A 20,228-nucleotide genomic window follows, 5' to 3' on the forward strand; every position below is an offset into this window, starting at 1 on the left:
GGAATGAGGTGGTAGTGCGTGTATGGAGTAATCTCCCAGTGATGGTGGCTAGTCTAGGGGGCTGAGCAAGTCTCTTCACCCGGGGTTTGTGATAGAGGTGGATCTGTGGATTGCTCACCCGGGGTTAGGGGTAGAGGTAGGTCTGTGGATTGCTCACCCTGGTTACGGGTTGAGGTAGGTCTGTGGAATACTCACTTGAGATTAGTGGTAGAGGTAGGTCTGTGGAATACTCATCTGGGGTTAGTGGTAGAGGTAGGTCTGTGGAATACTCACCCGGGGTTAGGGGTAGAGGTAGGTCTGTGGAATACTCACCCGGGGTTAGGGGTAGAGGTAGGTCTGTGGAATACTCACCTGGGGTTAGTGTTAGAGGTAGGTCTGTGGAATACTCACCCGGGGTTAGTGGTAGAGATAGGTCTGTGGATTACTCTCTTGAGATTAGTGGTAGAGGTAGGTCTGTGGAATACTCACCTGGGGTTAGTGGTAGAGGTAGGTCTGTGGAATACTCACCCGGGGTTAGTGGTAGAGGTAGGTCTGCGTATTACTCACTCGAGATTAGTGGTAGAGGTAGGTCTGTGGAATACTCACCTGGAGTTAGTGTTAGAGGTTGGTCTGTGGAAAACTCGCCTGGGGTTAGTGGTAGAGGTAGGTCTGTGGAATACTCACTTGAGATGGGTGGTAGAGATAGGTCTGTGGAATACTCACCCGGGGTGAGTGGTAGAGGTAGGTCTGTGGAATACTCACCCATGGTTAGTGGTAGAGGTAGGTCTGTTTAATACTCACCCAGGGTTAGTGGTAGAGGTAGGTCTGTGGAATACTCACCCAGGGTTCGAGGTAGATTTGTGGATTGCTCACCCAAGGTTAGTGGTAGAGGTAGGTCTGTGGAATACTCACCCGGGGTTTGTGGTAGAGGTAGGTCTGTGGAATACTCACTTAAGATTAGTGGTAGAGGTAGGTCTGTGGAATACTCAACTGGGGTTAGTGGTAGAGGTAGGTCTGTGGAATACTCACACGAGGTTAGTTGTAGAGGTAGATCTGTAGAGTATTGAACTGCAGATGATTTTGATGGCTTTTTGTTATGTCTTGCCTGTGTATATTGAGTGTCATCACTTGCATCACATGCAATTGTTTCTCACTTCCATCCCCCCATTTGTGTCCGTTGCACAAGATTTGCTTAGCTGCCATTTTGTTCCAGGGGCCAGATTACAGATTGTACAAGAGTGAGCCTGAGCTGACCACTGTGGCAGAAGTGGACGAGTCCAATGGAGACGACAAGACTGAGCTAACGATGGACAAAGAGGCTGCTTCTCACAAAGGTGCAATGCTCCATCGTATAGTGTATAGGTCCAAAGCCCCAATCATTTCATAGACAGAAACAACCAGATTTTGCCTTTTACGTTACCGCTGCTTTAATCTATTGGCTATTATGTTTGCGCCATAAAAAACCTTATAGGAATAACAATGTAGGAAACAAACTCTCATTATATTAAGTATATTTTCCTTGTAGACCCCACTGACCAAGTCTATCACACTCTAAATTCACATTTGTTGGGTCATTCACATTCTTTAGCCCAAGAGTCATATCATTCCTGGCGATGGGTAAAGTCAGGACAATTGTATGTGTGTGTGTGGGGTGCTGGGACTAGGAATAGGCTGAAAGTATGGAATTAGCTTGTGAGGGTGATGGTGGCGGGGAAGCAACCAGTCACAGTCCCTGTAGAGAGCGCTGAAAAGCGCAGGTAGCTTAGTAGGAGCTCGTCTTTCTTCTTCAGGGTCTATATGGCTCCACAGGGGAGACAATGGGGTGTAGGTGGTGGTTAGGAGGACTGGACACCAACAATTAAAGCTTTTCTGTCCCAGGATGCTCCGGTCCTTCTCCCTATACCCCGTCCACAGCCTGAGGCAATTCAATTTGTCGTTGGTGTTCGGCAGGAGCTGGTCCCATTGTCACAGCAAGGGACCGGTTATTACTCTACCCTTTTCTTGGTTCAGAAGCCCAATGGGTCTCATCGGCCTATCCTCAGAGTGCCCAGGTTTCTTATGGAAACCCTCCGCTCTGTTGTCCTAGCTATGGAACCTGGGGACTTTATGGTGTCTCTGGACATTCAGGACGCTTACCTACATGTACCTATAGCACCCACTCATTAGCGATATCTCCGGTTTGCTATACTACAGCAACATTTCCAATTTCAGGCACTGACTTTTTGGCTTTCTACAGCTCCGTGGTTCTTTACCAAGGTCATGGCAGTTATTGCGGCCCATCTTCGTCTTCAGGGGGTCGACTAATCCTCATACTTGGACAACCTTTCTGTTAGCACACTCTCCAGAGGTCCTTCACCGCCACCTTCAGATAACCATGGCCTTTTTTACAAAACACGGCTGGTTGATTAACTGGAAAAAGTCTTCCCTGAACCCTTCTCAACGGATGGTACATCTGGAAGCCCTTCTCGATTCTCAAGTTGAGAAAATCTTCCTGACAGCAGACAAAATCTCTGCACTGCAGCAACGAGTGTGCAGGTTACTCTACAGTCGCCAATTGTCCATTCACTCAGCAATGCAGACCTTGGGGTCCATGATATCCACCTTTGACCTAGTTGAGTTCGCTCAGTTCCACTCCAGGCCCCCCTACAACACCTAATCCTCTCCAGGTGGAATGGGCTGCCTCATCTGATCAGATCCCAGATGATGGTACTCTCTCCAGAAGTTCATCTGTCCCTCTCCTGGTGGTTACAAACGTCCCACCTAAACAAGGATCGCCCCTTCTGGATCCTGGATTGCATGCTCCTCACCACGAATGCAAGCCTCCGTGGGTGAGACTCAGTGACCGGCCAGCACTCCTTTCAGGGTAATTGAACTCCCACCAAGGGGGGCCTACCAATCAACGTCCTGGAGCTCTGAGCCATCTACAGAGCCCTCACTCAGGACATTCTTCAGGGCAGGCCAGTACAAGTACAGTCCGAGAAAGCCATGGCGGTGGCCTACCTCAATCACCAGGGAGGCACTCGCAGTCGGGCGGCTATGGCAGAAGTGGCACGCATTCTTACGTGGTCCGAACGTCATCTCCCCGGTGTTTATACCAGCGATTCTCAATTGGAAAAGCGGATTTCCTCAGCTGTCACGACGTGCACGCCGGGGAGTGGTCTCTACACCCAGAGGTCTTTCAGCTCCTGGTGGACTAATGGGGTCTACCGGACGTGAACCTCATGGCCTCACGACACAACCAAGCTTCCAGTGTACGGTTCCCAAAGCAGCCTTCGTGGACGCCTTGTCAGTAAAGTGGACCTTCCATTTGATGTACATCTTCCCCTCCCTGTCTTCCTTCTTCCTCGGGTCCTTCGGAAAGTCAAACAAGAAGTGTGCACGGTTCTATTGGTAGCCCCGGCTTGGCCCGGACACCATTGGTACTCCGAACTACAAAGTCTCTTCATAGACGCTCCTCTCCAACTTCCTCAACGGCCGGAACTGTTGTCTCAGGGTTCTTGTCTACATCTGGACCTGGTCCATATGTCTTTGACTGCGTGACTCTTCAGACATCCCTCCTAAGGTCCAAGTGTTTTTCTTGCTCTGTGGTCCAGACCATGCTCAGAGCGCGTAAGCTGGCCTCCGTCCGGATCTATCACCCGGTGTGGCATACATACTTCCAGTGGTGTGCTACCAGAAGCTATGACCCTTCAGGCTGGATTGGATCTCTGACTCCGCCTGGCCTCTCTGAAAGTGCACGTCTCTGCTCTGTCCATCTGGTTCCAGCGCAGAATTGCTCCACGGCCGGATGTTCACACCTTCCTTCAGGGTGTCCTCCATATACAACCTCCTTTTGTCCCCCCTGTGGCTTCGTGGGATTTGTCAATGGTTCTCCATGCACTTCAGGGGCCTCCGTTTGAACCCCTGGACTCACTAGACGTCAAAAGGTTCATTGCGAAGACCCTTTTTCTTCTGGCTATCGCGTCTGCCTGTAGGATGTCAGATTTGGAGGTGCTCTCCTCTCACTCTCCATTTCTGATCTTTCATCAGGACAGGGCTGTTCTTCGAACTCGCCCTGGCTTCCTTCCCAAGGTGGTCTTTCCAAATTAATGAGGAAATTGTAGTTCGGCCCTTCCAATCACCAGACCTCTCGGCAGGTGAAGCCTCCTTAATTGTGGTTCGTGCTCTGATGCTCTGAGGATCTACGTGGATTCCCTTTTCATACTTCAGGGTCCAAGGGATCCACAGGTATACCATGGGAATATTGTGGTTGGAGAGATCCAAGCACCAAACAGTTAAAGCTTCAACTTCCAGGATGCATCGGGTACTAATCCATATATACCCCACCCCTAGCCAAAGGCATTCCGTTGTTCATTTGGTGCAGAAGGATTAAGACGCACCTTTGTAACAGGACTGCTCAGGCAGTCCTAAGCTATGTTTTTGGGTTAGCAGTACTAAGCGTCTCTATTAAGACGCATATACTGCGGCTCCATCTACCTCCGCCGGGCCGCAACACCTATAACAGAGCTAGTGATTCCGGCGGGTCTCGGCTGAGCTTGCTAGCAGCGTTGCTGGGACTCGGACTGCAACCGGACGCACGGAGAGGTCAGGTAAGACTATTCCTTGTTTACGGGGAATTGCGCGCGGCAGTCCTTGCTTCCGGAGACGCAACGGAAGCCGCTGCAGTCAGAGCCCGGGAGCGTCCGCTTCCTGACTAGACCGCCGGGGCCTTATCGTCTGACACCGGGGATCTGCAGCAGGCGCAATTGCAATTCTGCTGCCATGAGGCCTGCATCCCCGACTGGTTGATGCAGCTTAGGGGAGGCAGGCGCTCCCCCGGCAGCTCCTCCCCAGGCGCATTCCCTACAATGGGTTGCGTGCGTCTGGGTTGCTCCGCCTACCCTCCACGTGTATGAGATGCTCACGGCCCACTCTCTGTGCGCTGCTGTAGCTGTTGGTCTCAGGGATTTTGGGTCAGTCTCCCTGTATACCTCTCCCTTGGTTCAGGTATATAGTGCTATATATCCTACCATAGATCTCATGGCATCACGTCACAACCACAAGGTCCCCAGGCATGGGTCCAGGTCCTGAGACCCATCAGCAGCCTTTGTGTACGCACTGGCAGTAAGATGGGACTTCAAGCTGGCGTATCTCTTTCCTCAGATTTCCCTCCTCCCAAGAGTTCTCAGGAAATTCAAGCAGGAAGGTGGAACAGTAATACTGGTGGCTCTGGCTTGGCCCAGACTTCACTGGTTCACCAACATAAAGAATCTATCCATAGACAATCCGTATCCTCTACCTCTATGGCAGGATCTGCAAACGCAGGGTCCCTGCCGGCATCCGGACTTAACTCGTCTGGCTTTGACGGTGTGGCTCTTGAATCTTCCATCTTATGAGCAAAAGGTTTTTTCAGTTCTGTAATTCAGATGATGCTTAGGGCACGAAAGCCTGCCTCTGCCCGCATCTATTACAGAGTTTGGTTTCCTTATGGACCCTGAAGAAGAAAATTTGTGTTATGGTAGACTTATCTAGATAACTATTTTTCTTCGAGGTCCATAGGGTTCACAGGGCACCCACCCTGATGCACCTGGCTGCAAGTGTAATTTTTTTCTTTCGGATTCCCTCATCTTGTGTAAGAGTGTTTCTCGTGTACGATTGCTCTTCGTTCTCCTCTTTCCTTCACCTGCCTTGAGGCTTGTTAACAAAACTTGAATGTCTGTGGCTAGGGGCAGGGTATATATGGAGGAGGACCCGAGGCATCCTTGGAGCTGAAGCTTTAACTGTTGGGTGCCTGGATCTCTCCAACCACAATATCCCCATGGTATCTCTGTGGACCCTATGGACCTTGAAGAAAAGGAGTTATCTAGGTAAGTCTACATAACTCTAATTTTGTCCTGTATGGTTTCCGCAAGAAGGGCTGACCAGCTAACAAACAGACTCTGGCCAGATGGCTTTGCATGATTATTTCACAGGCTTACAGGCAGGCTGGCCTTCCTGTACCGTATACAGTATCTGCTCATTCTACTCGCTCTGTGGGTCCCTGATGGGCAGCCCACCGTGGCGCATCTGCCGAACAACTATGCAAGGCGGCCACGTGGTTTCTGTCCCCGCCCTTGAACAACTGTTTTGGGACATCCCCATTGTCTTCCTGTGGAGCCCTATGGAGAGTTATGGTAGACTTACCTTTGTTAACTCTCTTTCTTCGAAGTCCATAGGGTCCACAGGGTGCTCGCCCTGACGCACCTGGCTTCTATGGGTTTCTTCTCTTGGTCACTTGTTTCCTTCTCTGTGTGAGTGTGATTCCTCAGTGTACCAGTCTTCCTTCTCTCCTATCCTGCTCCTGCCTTGGGCTTGTTGACATAACTGAATTGTCTCAGGCTGTGGGCGGGGTATAGGGGGGAAGGACCAGAGCATCCTGGGACAGAAAAGCTTTAACTGTTGGTGTGCAGTCCTCCTAACCACCACATGTACCCCATTGTCTCCCCTGTGGACTTCGAAGAAAGAGAGCTAAGAAAGATAAGTTTTACCATAACTCTCCTTTTCATTTCATCTCCCTTAATTCCACCCAAGACTAATTTTGTTTTGGGTGGAATTCGTCTTCAGGAAAACCCATAATCTCTGTGCTAAGCAATAAACCATACATTATATTGTGTGATATGTCCACTTGTACTGAGTCGTAGGGACTGACTGAGCAATTGTCGTTGTATTTAGGTTCACACTTCCCTGTGGGAATTGTCCCTCCTAGGACCAAATCTCCACCCCTCGAATCCACCACAATAGCATCTTATGTCACATTACGGAAGAACAAGAAACTGGAGAACAAATCGGTACGTGAGTTTATATTGCCTGCTGCACTACACCATTACATTGGCAATGGCTACCCCCTGTGTGCCTTCATTACACTGGCAATGGCTGCCCCCTGTGTGCCTTTGGCGGCCAGTGGTTTGCTGTTCCTTCAGTGGCCGGGGGGTGCTGTCCCATCAGGCCGGGGGGTGCTGTCCCCTCGCCCTTTTTATGAAATATATAGTTTATACTGAACTATATGCTGTATTTTCCCATAGACCTGAGGCTGTATTCAGTGGTTTGTGTCACTACTGTAGACATGACTTTTCTCTGTTCTTTTCTTTCCTTTTCTCTGGCTGGAAGGAGAGGCCGCGAAGTGCAGTGGAGCATCTTTGTATAGCGGAGAGCCCCCGACCTCGCATGTCACTGAGCGAGCAGCTGGAGAGGATGCGCAGACATCAGGCAGCTTGTCTCAAAGAGAAGAAAAAGGGATTCAGTATACCCGTGTTTGCCGACCATTCTCCAGCACAGAGCCCTTCCCTTTCTAGGGAAGACTCTGTGCAACTAACACAGGTAGTGGCTCCATGTACAACTGTGATCCGAGTACAGGAAGCAGTGCCATGTACAACTGTGATCCGAGTACAGGAAGCAGTGCCATGTACAACTGTGATCCGAGTACAAGAAGCAGTGCCATGTACAACTGTGATCCGAGTACAGGAAGCAGTGCCATGTACAACTGTGATCCGAGTACAGGAAGCAGTGCCATGTACAACTGTGATCCGAGTACAAGAAGCAGTGCCATGTACAACTGTGATCCGAGTACAGGAAGCAGTGCCATGTACAACTGTGATCCGAGTACAGGAAGCAGTGCCATGTACAACTGTGATCCGAGTACAGGAAGCAGTGCCATGTACAACTGTGATCCGAGTACAAGAAGCAGTGCCATGTACAACTGTGATCCGAGTACAGGAAGCAGTGCCATGTACAACTGTGATCCGAGTACGGGAAGCAGTGCCATGTACAACTGTGATCCGAGTACGGGAAGCAGTGCCATGTACAACTGTGATCCGAGTAAAGGAAGCAGTGCCATGTACAACTTTGATCCGAGTACAGGGATTAGATTTGTGTACAACTGTGACACTGCGGCCATTTGGGGAGGGGCCAGTATCTGCGTCTGCTGAAGCAGGTTTACTGGCCTCACAAGCAGATGAGAGGTGGCCATTCTGAGCCAGCTTAGGCTTACTTAGAATGGCCTATGCCGCAAACATTGTGACCGGTGTTCCTGATGTTGATGCGTTCCTGTGTTAGCATTTATGCACACAGCATCTACATCCAAAGATTTACACCTCCGATTCTGGCCCTTTGTCCGTACGTCAGAATGTCTATTACACCCCTTTTATTCCCGCATGTGAATTGTACTGTCCCACCTCCTCTGTCATTCACCTTCAGACCCCCAAATACTGATTACACCAACGCTTTGATTTAGGATGTAACGCAAGTCTCTTATTTTCAGCTTCGAAAGAAGGAAGAAAATGTTATCAGTAACAGTAAAGACATTGAGAATCCTGTGCAAGGAAGCGAAGCTGAAACACCATCTGCCGAAATCATTACGCTGAAGGATATGGTTGGAGTGGAGGAATCTCGAATAGTCAGTGATAAGGAGGTGGGTGGAGTGGATGAGCCTCTAGTGATCAGTGATAAGGAGGTGGGGGAATCTCCAGTGATAAGGAGGTGGGGGGAATCTACAGTTATCAGTAATAAGGAGGCGGGGGAATCTACTGTTATTAGTGATAATGAGGTGGGGGAATATATAGGTATCACTAATAAGGAGGTGGGGGGAATCTACAGTTATCACTAATAAGGAGGTGGGGGAATCTACAGTTATCACTAATAAGGAGGTGGGGGAATCTACTGTTATTAGTGATAAGGAGGTGGGGGGAATCTCCAATGATAAGGAGGTCGGGGGAATCTACAGTTATCACTAATAAGGAGGTGGGGGGAATCTACAGTTATCATTAATAAGGAGGTGGGGGAATCTACTGTTATTAGTGATAAGGAGGTGGGGGGAATCTACAGTTATCACTAATAAGGAGGTGGGGGGAATCTACAGTTATCACTAATAAGGAGGTGGAGGGAATCTACTGTTATTAGTGATAAGGAGGTGGGGGGAATCTACTGTTATTAGTGATAAGGAGATGGGGGGAATCTACAGTTATCACTAATAAGGAGGTGGGAATCTACTGTTAGTGATAAGGAGGTGTGGGGAATCTACAGTTATCACTAATAAGGAGGTGTGGGGAATCTACAGTTATCACTAATAAGGAGGTGGGGAATCTACAGTTATCACTAATAAGGAGGTGGGGGGAATCTACAGTTATCACTAATAAGGAGGTGGGGGGAATCTACAGTTATCACTAATAAGGAGGTGGGGGGAATCTACAGTTATCACTAATAAGGAGGTGGGGGGAATCTACAGTTATCACTAATAAGGAGGTGGGGGGAATCTACAGTTATCACTAATAAGGAGGTGGGGGGAATCTACAGTTATCACTAATGAGGTGGGGGGAATCTACAGTTATTAGTGATAAAGAGGTGGGGGGAATCTACAGCTATTAGTGATAAGGAGGTGGGGGAATCTACAGTTATTAATGATAAGGAGGTGAGGGGAATATACAGTTATCACTAATAAGGAGGTGGGGGGAATCTACTGTTATTAGTGATAAGGAGGTGGGGGGAATCTACTGTTATTAGTGATAAGGAGGTGGAGGGAATCTACTGTTATTAGTGATAAGGAGGTGGGGGGAATCTACTGTTATTAGTGATAAGGAGATGGGGGGAATCTACAGTTATTAGTGATAAAGAGGTGGGGGGAATCTACAGTTATTAATGATAAGGAGATGGGGGGAATCTACAGTTATCATTAATAAGGAGGTGGGGGGAATCTACAGTTTTTAGTGATAAGGAGGTGGGGGGAATCTACAGTTATCACTAATAAGGAGGTGGGGGGAATCTACAGTTATTAATGATAAGGAGGTGGGGGGAATCTACAGTTATCACTAATAAGGAGGTGGGGGGAATCTACTGTTAGTGATAAGGAGGTGTGGGGAATCTACAGTTATCACTAATAAGGAGGTGGGGGGAATCTACAGTTATTAATGATAAGGAGGTGGGGGGAATCTACAGTTATCACTAATAAGGAGGTGTGGGGAATCTACAGTTATCACTAATAAGGAGGTGTGGGGAATCTACAGTTATCACTAATAAGGAGGTGGGGGGAATCTACTGTTAGTGATAAGGAGGTGTGGGGAATCTACAGTTATCACTAATAAGGAGGTGGGGAATCTACAGTTATCACTAATAAGGAGGTGGGGGGAATCTACAGTTATCACTAATAAGGAGGTGGGGGGAATCTACAGTTATCACTAATAAGGAGGTGGGGGGAATCTACTGTTAGTGATAAGGAGGTGGGGGGAATCTACAGTTATCACTAATATAGAGGTGGGGGGAATCTACTGTTATTAATGATAAGGAGGTGGGGGAAATCTGCAGTTATCACTAATAAGGAGGTGGGGGGAATCTGCAGTTATCACTAATAAGGAGGTGGGAGGAATCTACTGTTATTAGTGATAAGGAGGTGGGGGGAATCTACAGTTATCACTAATAAGGAGGTGGGGGAATCTACAGTTACTAGTGATAAGAAGGTGGGGGGAATCTACTGTTATTAGTGATAAGGAGGTGGGGGAAATCTACTGTTATTAGTGATAAGGAGGTGGGGGGAATCTACTGTTATTAGTGATAAGGAGGTGGGGGGAATCTACTGTTATTAGTGATAAGGAGGTGGGGGGAATCTACTGTTATTAGTGATAAGGAGGTGGGGGGAATCTACAGTTTTTAGTGATAAGGAGGTGGGGGGGAATCTCCAGTTATTAGTGATAAGCAGGTGGGGGGAATCTCCAGTTATTAGTGATAAGGAAGTGGGTAGTTGAGGGTTGAGGAATCTCCAGTGATCAGTAATAAGGACATGGGTAGGGAGGTGTGGGATCTCCAGTGATAATGAGGTGTGTGGTGTGGAGGAATCTCCAGTGATAAGGAGGTGTATAGTGTGGAGGAATCTCCAGTGATCAGTAATAAGGACATGGGTAGGGAGGTGGGGGATCTCCAGTGATAAGGAGGTGTATAGTGTGGAGGAATCTCCAGTGATAAGGAGGTGGGGGAGTCTCCAGTGATAAGGAGGTGGGGGAATCTCCAGTGATAAGGAGGTGGATAGTGTGGAGATATCTCCAGTGATGAGGATGTGGGGAATCTACAGTGCAGTGATAAGGAGTTGGGGCATTTCTAATGATGAGGAGCTAGAGGAAACTGCAGTGCAGTGATTAGGAGGTGGGTGACCCTCAAGTGATAATGAGGTGGTGGAATCTCCAGTGATCAATAATAAGGAGGTGGGTGGAGTTGTGGATTTACCAGTAATCATTAATAAGGAGGTGGGTGACAATGGGTGGTGGACTCTCCATTCACCAGGAAATGAAAGGAGTGAGAAATCCACAATGGCTAGTGATAAAGAGGTGGATAGTGGTGGATTATCTGAGTTATCATTCTTAAGAAGCATGGAGACTGGTGGAATCACCTGTGATCGGGATAGAAAGTGGATGGAGTGGAGAAATCTACAATTGTTATTGATAAAGAGTATGGGAGACAGTGGTATATTCTCTGATGTTCATTGTTAAGTAGGTGATGACTTGTGGAATTGCCCCTGATCAGTTATGAGAAATGTGGGTGGAGTGGAGGACTTTGCAATGGGCATTGATAATGATGGTAGGAAGTAGTGGAATCTATGATGGATTTAAAGAGTGGTAAGATCTCAGATGATCATTGGTGAGGACAGTAAGGAGTGGAGGAATCTCAGATAATCTTTGGTGAGGACAGTAAGGAGTGGTGTAATCTCAGATAATCATTGGTGAGGCCAGTAAGGAGTGGAGGAATCTCAGATGATCATTGATGAGGACAGTAAGGAGTGGTGTAATCTCAGATAATCATTGGTGAGGACAGTAAGGAGTGGTGGAATCTCGGATGATCATTGGTGAAGACCGTAAGGAGTGGTGGAATCTCTGATAATCATTGGTGAGGACAGTAAGGAATGGTGGAATCTCAGATGACTGGTGAGGACAGTAAGGAGTGGTGTAATCTCAGATGATTGGTGAGGACAGTAATGAGTGGATGCATCTTAGATGATTGGTGAGGACAGTAAGGAGTGGAGGAATCTCAGATGATTGGTGAAGACAGTAAGGAGTGGAGGAATCTCAGATGATTGGTGCGGACAGTAAGGAGTGGAGGAATCTCAGATGATCATTGGTGAGGACAGTAAGGAGTGGTGGAATCTCAGATCATTGTAAAGAGAGAGGGAAGGAGGTTGATGAAATCTCAGATGATCATCAATAAAGATGTGGGAAGTGTTAGGATCTCCATTGGTCATTGTTAAAGAGGGTTATAGAATAGTGGAATTGTATATGGTGGATGGGGATTTTGGGGAACTCCTATGTTCCTTGTAGTGGCAGAATCCCCAATGTTATTGATTGTTTACCATCAGTGAATCATTACACTAAGGCTGTGCTCTTCATCTACAGCCAGGAGATACGGACGCTTTTGAGAATTATCCTGCACCCGTAGCCAAAGATGTTGGGACAGAAGACAGAGACCCACAGTCGAGTGAAACCGACCATGTGCCAGAGCCCCATGGAAACTGGTTGGTTGCAAGTGGGCCAAATATTTAATGATTCAAATAAAGCAAAGTTTAGTAGATTTTAGTTTTGATCTGTTACTTTTGTGGTGAGAGCTCCCTGGGGGACACGTCTTTTTGCCTGTAGGCCGTTGCATGTCTCCCGTAGGCCGTTGCATGTCTCCTGTAGGTGTGCAGCTTCCAGTATATATGCTCTTTCCTGTGGCTTAATCTGTGTGTTCCTATGTTCCAGTTTGCAAGTTGTGAGCTCTGTTCCGAAGCGTAAATCGGAGAACGGCCACAATGATGAGAACATGCGGGAGGTGGAACGGAGCGGGATTCTCTTCTCCTACGACTTCTCGGCTGATACTCTCAGAAGACAGACCGCATTAGAAGGTGGGAGGAGTTTATTATGGGCACGCAGGGGGGGTCAAATCAGATAGGTGTAAATGGCATTCCCGAGCGCAATTCCACATCACTCCTACATCGCTGATTTTTATTCTCCCCGTAGAGGTGCACACAAAAATCTGGCATTTTGCCGCGATGCCGGAAGTACTGTATGTGGTGCCCGCTGATTGTCCTTGCACGGCATGGGGGTCTTCCTGTGAGGCCATACTGTATGTGCAAGCTGAATAGCCGATATCTGATTATAGAACATGTATCTGTTAGAGAGAGACCCTGCCTTTGGGCCTGATTCAGCGATGGACGGTATTGTACCGTTGCATGGTAGCGGCTGTACAATACCGTCCAACTAATAATCTAATGCAGCAAGAGGCGGCTGCAGGAAAAAGACATCTGCTGTCAGCACCTATGATCCGAGGGCTGCGTCATACAGCGGTCGCGATGGCCGCACTGATCACCCATCACTCAGAATGGGCAACGTACCTGCTCAGCCAGGGTCAGGAGACACAGACCCTGGCCCCGGCACTCCCTCATTTCCAGAAACACAAGCCAACCACACCCCCGCTCCACCCCCAAATGGCCACCGTATGTCAGTCATAGCGAACGAGAACGCAGGACCCTTTCTGCACGTGAGCACAACAGGTCCTGCGCATGAACCATCGGGTCTGTGTACATCTCATGCCCTATGTACACAAGGGGTTCCTGTTGTCTGTCTGCACTATGTAAGCGTATCGCTGTGAGCAGTCCTATCTCATATTGTATATACTGCGCCTTATCGGACAGCTGGTTCCTGCTCAGCCACCACATACAGGGATTGGTCAGCGGAACCCCTCTATAAGCAATGTATGCAGCAGTACCCCCAGGAATTTCCCTGGTCACAATAGGGCATGATCACTGCTATTTCCATTCCTACGAGGGCTGACTGAAAAGTAATGAGACTGGTTTGTTTATTCAGGATCAGATGACTCCACAGGATCTGAACATTTTTCTTTTCAAAGTACCGTCCTTCACATTCAATAAATATTTTGCAGCGTTTCAACAACGACTCCTAGACGCACAGTAGACGGTTTTGTGACATCACTGTTAGTGTTGCAGTTGCGGCATTTCTCCACCGTACGCTTGCCGTAACATTTCATGGGTTTCATTTCCGCTTTTTCCAAGTGTAACACAAAATTCAATCACACATCTCAGACGTAATCTCAGACGCGTCTTCCTCATCCGCCATGACAGCACGTACGAAGATCTTCCACTTGCTGTGACCAAAGATGACTACAGCAGTCCAACGGCAGGTTCAGACACATGGATGTATGAGCTGCACAATAACGAGCATAGCGTTACCATGTCTACCTATGTGACAGAAACAGAGGCAGTCTCATTACTTTTCTATCAGCCCTCGTAAATACCGGATGAGTTCAGTCTTCCACTTTACCTTTCATTCTGTGGTTCTTCCAGCAGGGAACCGGCCGCCTCTACAGGAACCCCCGACATTACCAGCTCCAGCGGCACAAACACAGCTGACAGAAGGGTCCCACTTCATGTGTGTGTGACCGGGACAGATGTCTTTCTTATCATGTAAGTGTTGAGAACAAGTGGCTTCCATAACTTGTCTGTAACCCAGTACCTCAACCCTTCTATAATCATGAGCGGTTCTATGTATATATTGTATGCATCTGTATGTATATGTCTGTGATGTTACATCGAGGTGAGAGAATACAGAGTGTAGGACTTATGGCCGGTGTCTCACCCATCTGTATGTACAGCCATGGCCAAAAGTTATGAGAATAACACAAGTATTGGTTTTCACAAAGTTTGCTGTTCAGTGTTTTAAGAACTTTTTGTCAGATGTTACTATGGTATACTGAGGTAACATTACAGCATTACATAAGTGTCAGATGTTACTATGGTATATTGAGGTAACATTACAGCATTACATAAGTGTCAGATATTACTATGGTATACTGAGGTAGCATTACATAAGTGTCAGATGTTACTATGGTATACTGAAATAACATTACAGCATTACATAAGTGTCAGATGTTACTATGGTATACTGAGGTAACATTACAGCATTACATAAGTGTCAGATGTTACTATGGTATACTGAGGTAGCATTACAGCATTACATAAGTGTCAGATGTTACTATGGTATACTGAGGTAACATTATAGCATTACATAAGTGTCAGATGTTACTATGGTATACTGAAGTAACATTACAGCATTACATAAGTGTCAGATGTTACTATGGTATACTGAAGTAACATTACAGCATTACATAAGTGTCAGATGTTGCTATGGTATACTGAAGTAACATTACAGCATTACATAAGTGTCAGAGGTTACTATGGTATACTGAGGTAACATTACAGCATTACATAAGTGTCAGGTGTTACTATGGTATACTGAGGTAACATTACAGCATTACATAAGTGTCAGATGTTACTATGGTATACTGAGGTAACATTACAGCATTACATAAGTGTCAGATGTTACTATGGTATACTGAGGTAACATTACAGCATTTCATAAGTGTCAGATGTTACTATGGTATACTGAGGTAACATTACAGCATTACATAAGTGTCAGATGTTACTATGGTATACTGAGGTAACATTACAGCATTACATAAGTGTCAGGTGTTACTATGGTATACTGAGGTAACATTACAGCATTACATAAGTGTCAGATGTTACTATGGTATACTGAGGTAACATTACAGCATTACATAAGTGTCAGATGTTACTATGGTATACTGAGGTAACATTACAGCATTTCATAAGTGTCAGATGTTACTATGGTATACTGAGGTAACATTACAGCATTACATAAGTGTCAGATGTTACTATGGTATACTGAGGTAACATTACAGCATTACATAAGTGTCAGGTGTTACTATGGTATACTGAGGTAACATTACAGCATTTCATAAGTGTCAAAGGCTTTTATTGACAATTACATTAAGTTTATACAGAGAGTGAATATTTGCAGTGTTGACCCTTCTTTGTCAGGACCTCTGCATTTCGCCCTGGCAGCTGTCACTCACCTTCTGGGCCACATACTGACTGATGGCTGCCCATTCTTGCCTAATCAGTGCTTGGAGTTTGTCAGAATTTGTGGGTTTTTATTTGTCCATCCGCTTCTTAAGGATTGACCACAAGTTATCAATGGGATTAAGGTCTGGGGAGTTTCCTGGCCATGGACCCAAAATTTTGATGTTTTGTTCCCTTTAGCCACTTACTTATCACTATTGCCTTATGACAATGTGCTCCATAATGCTGGACAAGGCATTGTGTTCATCACCAAACTGTTTTTGGATGGTTGGGAGAAGTTGCTCTTGGAGGATATTTTGGTACCATTCTTTATTCATGGCTGTGTTCTTAGGCAAAATTGTGATTGAGCCCACACCCTTGGCTGAGAAGCAACCCCACACATGAATGGTCTCAGGATGCTTTACTGTTGGCATGACACAGGACTGATGGTAGCGCTCACCTTTCCTTCTCTGGACAAGCGTTTTCCAGATGCCCCAAACAATCTCAAAGGGGATTCATCAGAGAAAATAACTTTACCCCAGTCCTCAGCAGTCCAATCCCTGTACCTTCTGCAGAATATCAGTCTGTCCCTGACGTTTTTCCTGGAGAGAAGTGGCTTCTTTGCTGCCCTTCTTGGCCATCCTCCAAAAGTCTTCGCCTCACTGTGCGTGAAGATGCACTCACACCTGCCTGCTGCCATTCCTGAGCAAGCTCTGCACTGGTGGTTCCTTATCCCGCAGCTGAATCAACTTTAAGAGACGGTCCTGGCACTTGCTGGACGTTCTTGGGCACCCGACACCGCCTTCACAACTATTGAACCTCTCTCCTTAAAGATCTAGATGATCCAATTAATGGTTGATTTAGTTGCAATCTTACTAGCAGCAATATCCTTGCCTGTGAAGCCCTTTTTATGCAAAGCAATGATGACTGCACGTGTTTCCTTACAGGTAACCATGGTTAACAGAGGAAGAACAACGATTTCAAGCTCCACCCTCCTTTTAAAGCTTCCAGTCTGTTATTCTCACTCAATCAGCATGACAGAGTGATCTCCAGCCTTGGCCTCGTCAACACTCTCACCTGTGTTAATGAGAGAATCACTGACATGATGTCAGCTTGTCTTTTTGTGGCAGGGCTGAAATTCAGTGGAAATGTTGTTTTTGGGATTAAGGGCCTGATTCAGACCCACTCGCGAGCGGCTGTCCGCTCGCAAGTGGGTCGATGTTATGCACTGAGCATGCGCACGACGGAGGGAGCTCCGTCGTGCGCATGCGCCAGACGCGACGAGCGAAGGAAAGTCCTTCGCTCGTTGTGTCCGATCAAAGGGGGCGTGCTGTCAATGTTGATTGACAGCACGCCCCCTTTGGTGGGCGTGCCGGGGGCGTGCCTCCCTGACGGGGGCGTTCCCACGGGAACGCCTCCCGTCAGAAGCCGGCCCACTGACATCACTAGTGATGTCAGTGGGAGTGATTTTGGCTCTGATAGAGCCAAAATCACTCCGGAGCTTGCGGTTGAAAACCTCAACCGCAGGCTCCGGCTCGCAATTTCGATGGTCGCGATGGTCTCGACCATCGCGGCCATCACAAAGCACGCTCGTATAGCCTGTGGGTGGTGACCCACAGCTATACGAGCGTCCAGGAGGACGCTCCATGAAAATGGAGCCCGGCCCTCATTCAGAGCGTGCGCTCTGCTCAGAGCGTACGGCTCTGAATGAGGGCCTACGTTCATTGTCATGGGAAAGAGGGACTTTGCAATTAACAGCAATTTGTCTGATCACTCTCCATGACATTCTGGAGTATATGCAAATTACCATCATAAAAATTGAAGCAGCAGACTTTGTGAAAACCAATACTTGTGTCAGTCTTAAAACTTATGGCCATGGCTGTATGTGTCTGTGATGTTACACCGAGGTGACAGAATACAGGGTGTAGGACATATGGCCGGTGTCTCCCTCATCTGTATGTATGTGTCTGTGATGTTACACCGAGGTGACAGAATACAGGGTGTAGGACATATGGCCGGTGTCTCCCTCATCTGTATGTATGTGTCTGTGATGTTACACCGAGGTGACAGAATACAGGGTGTAGGACCTATGGCCGGTGTCTCCCTCATCTGTATGTATGTGTCTGTGATGTTACACCGAGGTGACAGAATACAGGGTGTAGGACTTAGGGCCGGTGTCTCCCTCATCTGTATGTGTGTGTCTGTGATGTTACACCGAGGTGACAGAATACAGGGTGTAGGACCTATCGCCGGTGTCTCCCTCATCTGTATGTATGTGTCTGTGATGTTACTCCGGGGTGAGAGAATACAGGGTGTAGGACTTAGGGCCGGTGTCTCCCTCATCTGTATGTATGTGTCTGTGATGTTACACCGAGGTGACAGAATACAGGGTGTAGGACCTATGGCCGGTGTCTCCCTCATCTGTATGTATGTGTCTGTGATGTTACACCGAGGTGACAGAATACAGGGTGTAGGACCTATGGCCGGTGTCTCCCTCATATGTATGTATGTGTCTGTGATGTTACACCGAGGTGACAGAATACAGGGTGTAGGACCTATGGCCGGTGTCTCCCCATCTGTATGTATGTGTCTGTGATGTTACACCGAGGTGACAGAATACAGGGTGTAGGACCTATGGCCGGTGTCTCCCTCATCTGTATGTATGTGTCTGTGATGTTACACCGAGGTGACAGAATACAGGGTGTAGGACCTATGGCCGGTGTCTCCCCATCTGTATGTATGTGTCTGTGATGTTACACCGAGGTGACAGAATACAGGGTGTAGGACCTATGGCCGGTGTCTCCCTCATCTGTATGTATGTGTCTGTGATGTTACACCGAGGTGACAGAATACAGGGTGTAGGACATATGGCCGGTGTCTCCCTCATCTGTATGTATGTGTCTGTGATGTTACACCGGGGTGAGAGAATACAGGGTGTAGGACTTAGGGCCAGTGTCTCCCTCATCTGTATGTATGTGTCTGTGATGTTACACCGAGGTGACAGAATACAGGGTGTAGGACATATGGCCGGTGTCTCCCTCATCTGTATGTATGTGTCTGTGATGTTACACCGAGGTGACAGAATACAGGGTGTAGGACATATGGCCGGTGTCTCCCTCATCTGTATGTATGTGTCTGTGATGTTACACCGGGGTGACAGAATACAGGGTGTAGGACATATGGCCGGTGTCTCCCTCATCGGCTCATATTGGTCATTACATTAAGAGGTAGGGTGGGAGTAGAACGTAAGATAATCACATGGGCCCGGGGATAATTAAGCCGGAATTCTCTGCAAACCTCGTGTGAATTCTCATTGTTTTCCTATTACAGTCCAGACACCGTGGTGATGATGATGATGGAACGTCCATGCTCCAATTATTACTGTACAGTTTCTAACCAAATTCGGAATCTGGCTACGATGTGACTTCAGGTTCCCGCTTGCTGCTACGTTGTTCTTGCACATGAAGATATAAGAGCCAAAAGGAGAGATTTTTCTGCTTGGTGACGGACGGTCTTTTCCATCAGGAACATTCGTTTTCCCTCTTTTTATTCATCACATTATCCCTGTTTTTCATCCCACACCAAAGTTTAGATTCACTACAATATGTTATTTTACACGTTATTTGTAAAAATATATATATTTATATTTAATATGTGCCATTTTATTGTTGGATTTTGCTCATTTCCTCCTTACTTTGCGGTGTCCGCAGATGCTGCCGCCACATTTTTGTGAATTTCCATTTCTGCGTTTTGTAAAACGACAGATCCGGCGTTTCTTCCAGGAGCCGATCTGTCCAGCAATAATGAGGCTCTTACTTCCGGTACGAGAGTGTAAAAATGTAATTATTCATTGTATAGTCACTATACAATCTCCACATCTTCTGTAAGTAGAACAAATACCAGAGTTTAAATGCAAATGTTCATAGCTCATTTCTTTTATAACATGCCAAATAAATGTTGATGTTGTTTAATATCCGTGTGGAGAAATCTTTACACATGTTGGAGTAGTGCCGGGTCCTGTGACTCACATGTGCAGCACACGTTACCCCACGTTCTGCAGAACCTCAGTGGTAATAAGGCATCTGGGATTTCTCCTGCTCTGCGAGCCAGCTATTCAGTCTGACGTATCCTATACGATCTGTGCTGGAGATGTTCACCTCTTATTATTTCTGTATTTTGTTATTATTACTGCTCAGATGATTAGTGGCTGGGAGGAGATCACATCCCTATTAGGGTTAATTAAGTTTATTCTAGAGCAGGACTACGTGTTACTGGCAGTGGATAGGAACAGTAATGGGGACTAAGGTTGCACCAAGCTATGAGCGCTTATGGGCAGGTGGGAGGA

General features: G+C 47.1%; 1 protein-coding gene across 8 annotated transcripts in view; it reads left to right on the forward strand.

Annotated features, from left to right (window-relative positions):
• PLEKHA5 (pleckstrin homology domain containing A5) overlaps positions 1-19,856 on the forward strand; it is a 236,992-nt gene extending 217,136 nt beyond the window's left edge. For 6 of the 8 annotated variants that reach the window (XM_088457172.1, XM_088457174.1, XM_088457175.1 and 3 more), the window contains 8 exons: positions 1,193-1,313; positions 6,670-6,785; positions 7,105-7,314; positions 8,255-8,404; positions 12,363-12,481; positions 12,708-12,850; positions 14,309-14,428; positions 19,214-19,856. In XM_088457172.1, the coding sequence (XP_088313298.1) occupies positions 1,193-1,313; positions 6,670-6,785; positions 7,105-7,314; positions 8,255-8,404; positions 12,363-12,481; positions 12,708-12,850; positions 14,309-14,403 (954 nt within the window). In that variant the 3' untranslated portion in view covers positions 14,404-14,428; positions 19,214-19,856. Of the gene's footprint in view, positions 1-1,192; positions 1,314-6,669; positions 6,786-7,104; positions 7,315-8,254; positions 8,405-12,362; positions 12,493-12,707; positions 12,851-14,308; positions 14,429-19,213 lie in introns of those variants that run through there. The other 2 variants (XM_088457173.1, XM_088457176.1) reach the window with 2 other exon arrangements.
• The last annotated feature ends 372 nt before the right edge of the window (positions 19,857-20,228 follow it).

Source organism: Taudactylus pleione, unplaced genomic scaffold (genome assembly GCF_031769625.1).
Source record: "Taudactylus pleione unplaced genomic scaffold, aTauple2 ptg000743l, whole genome shotgun sequence".
NCBI classification, from domain to species: Eukaryota; Metazoa; Chordata; class Amphibia; order Anura; family Myobatrachidae; genus Taudactylus; species Taudactylus pleione.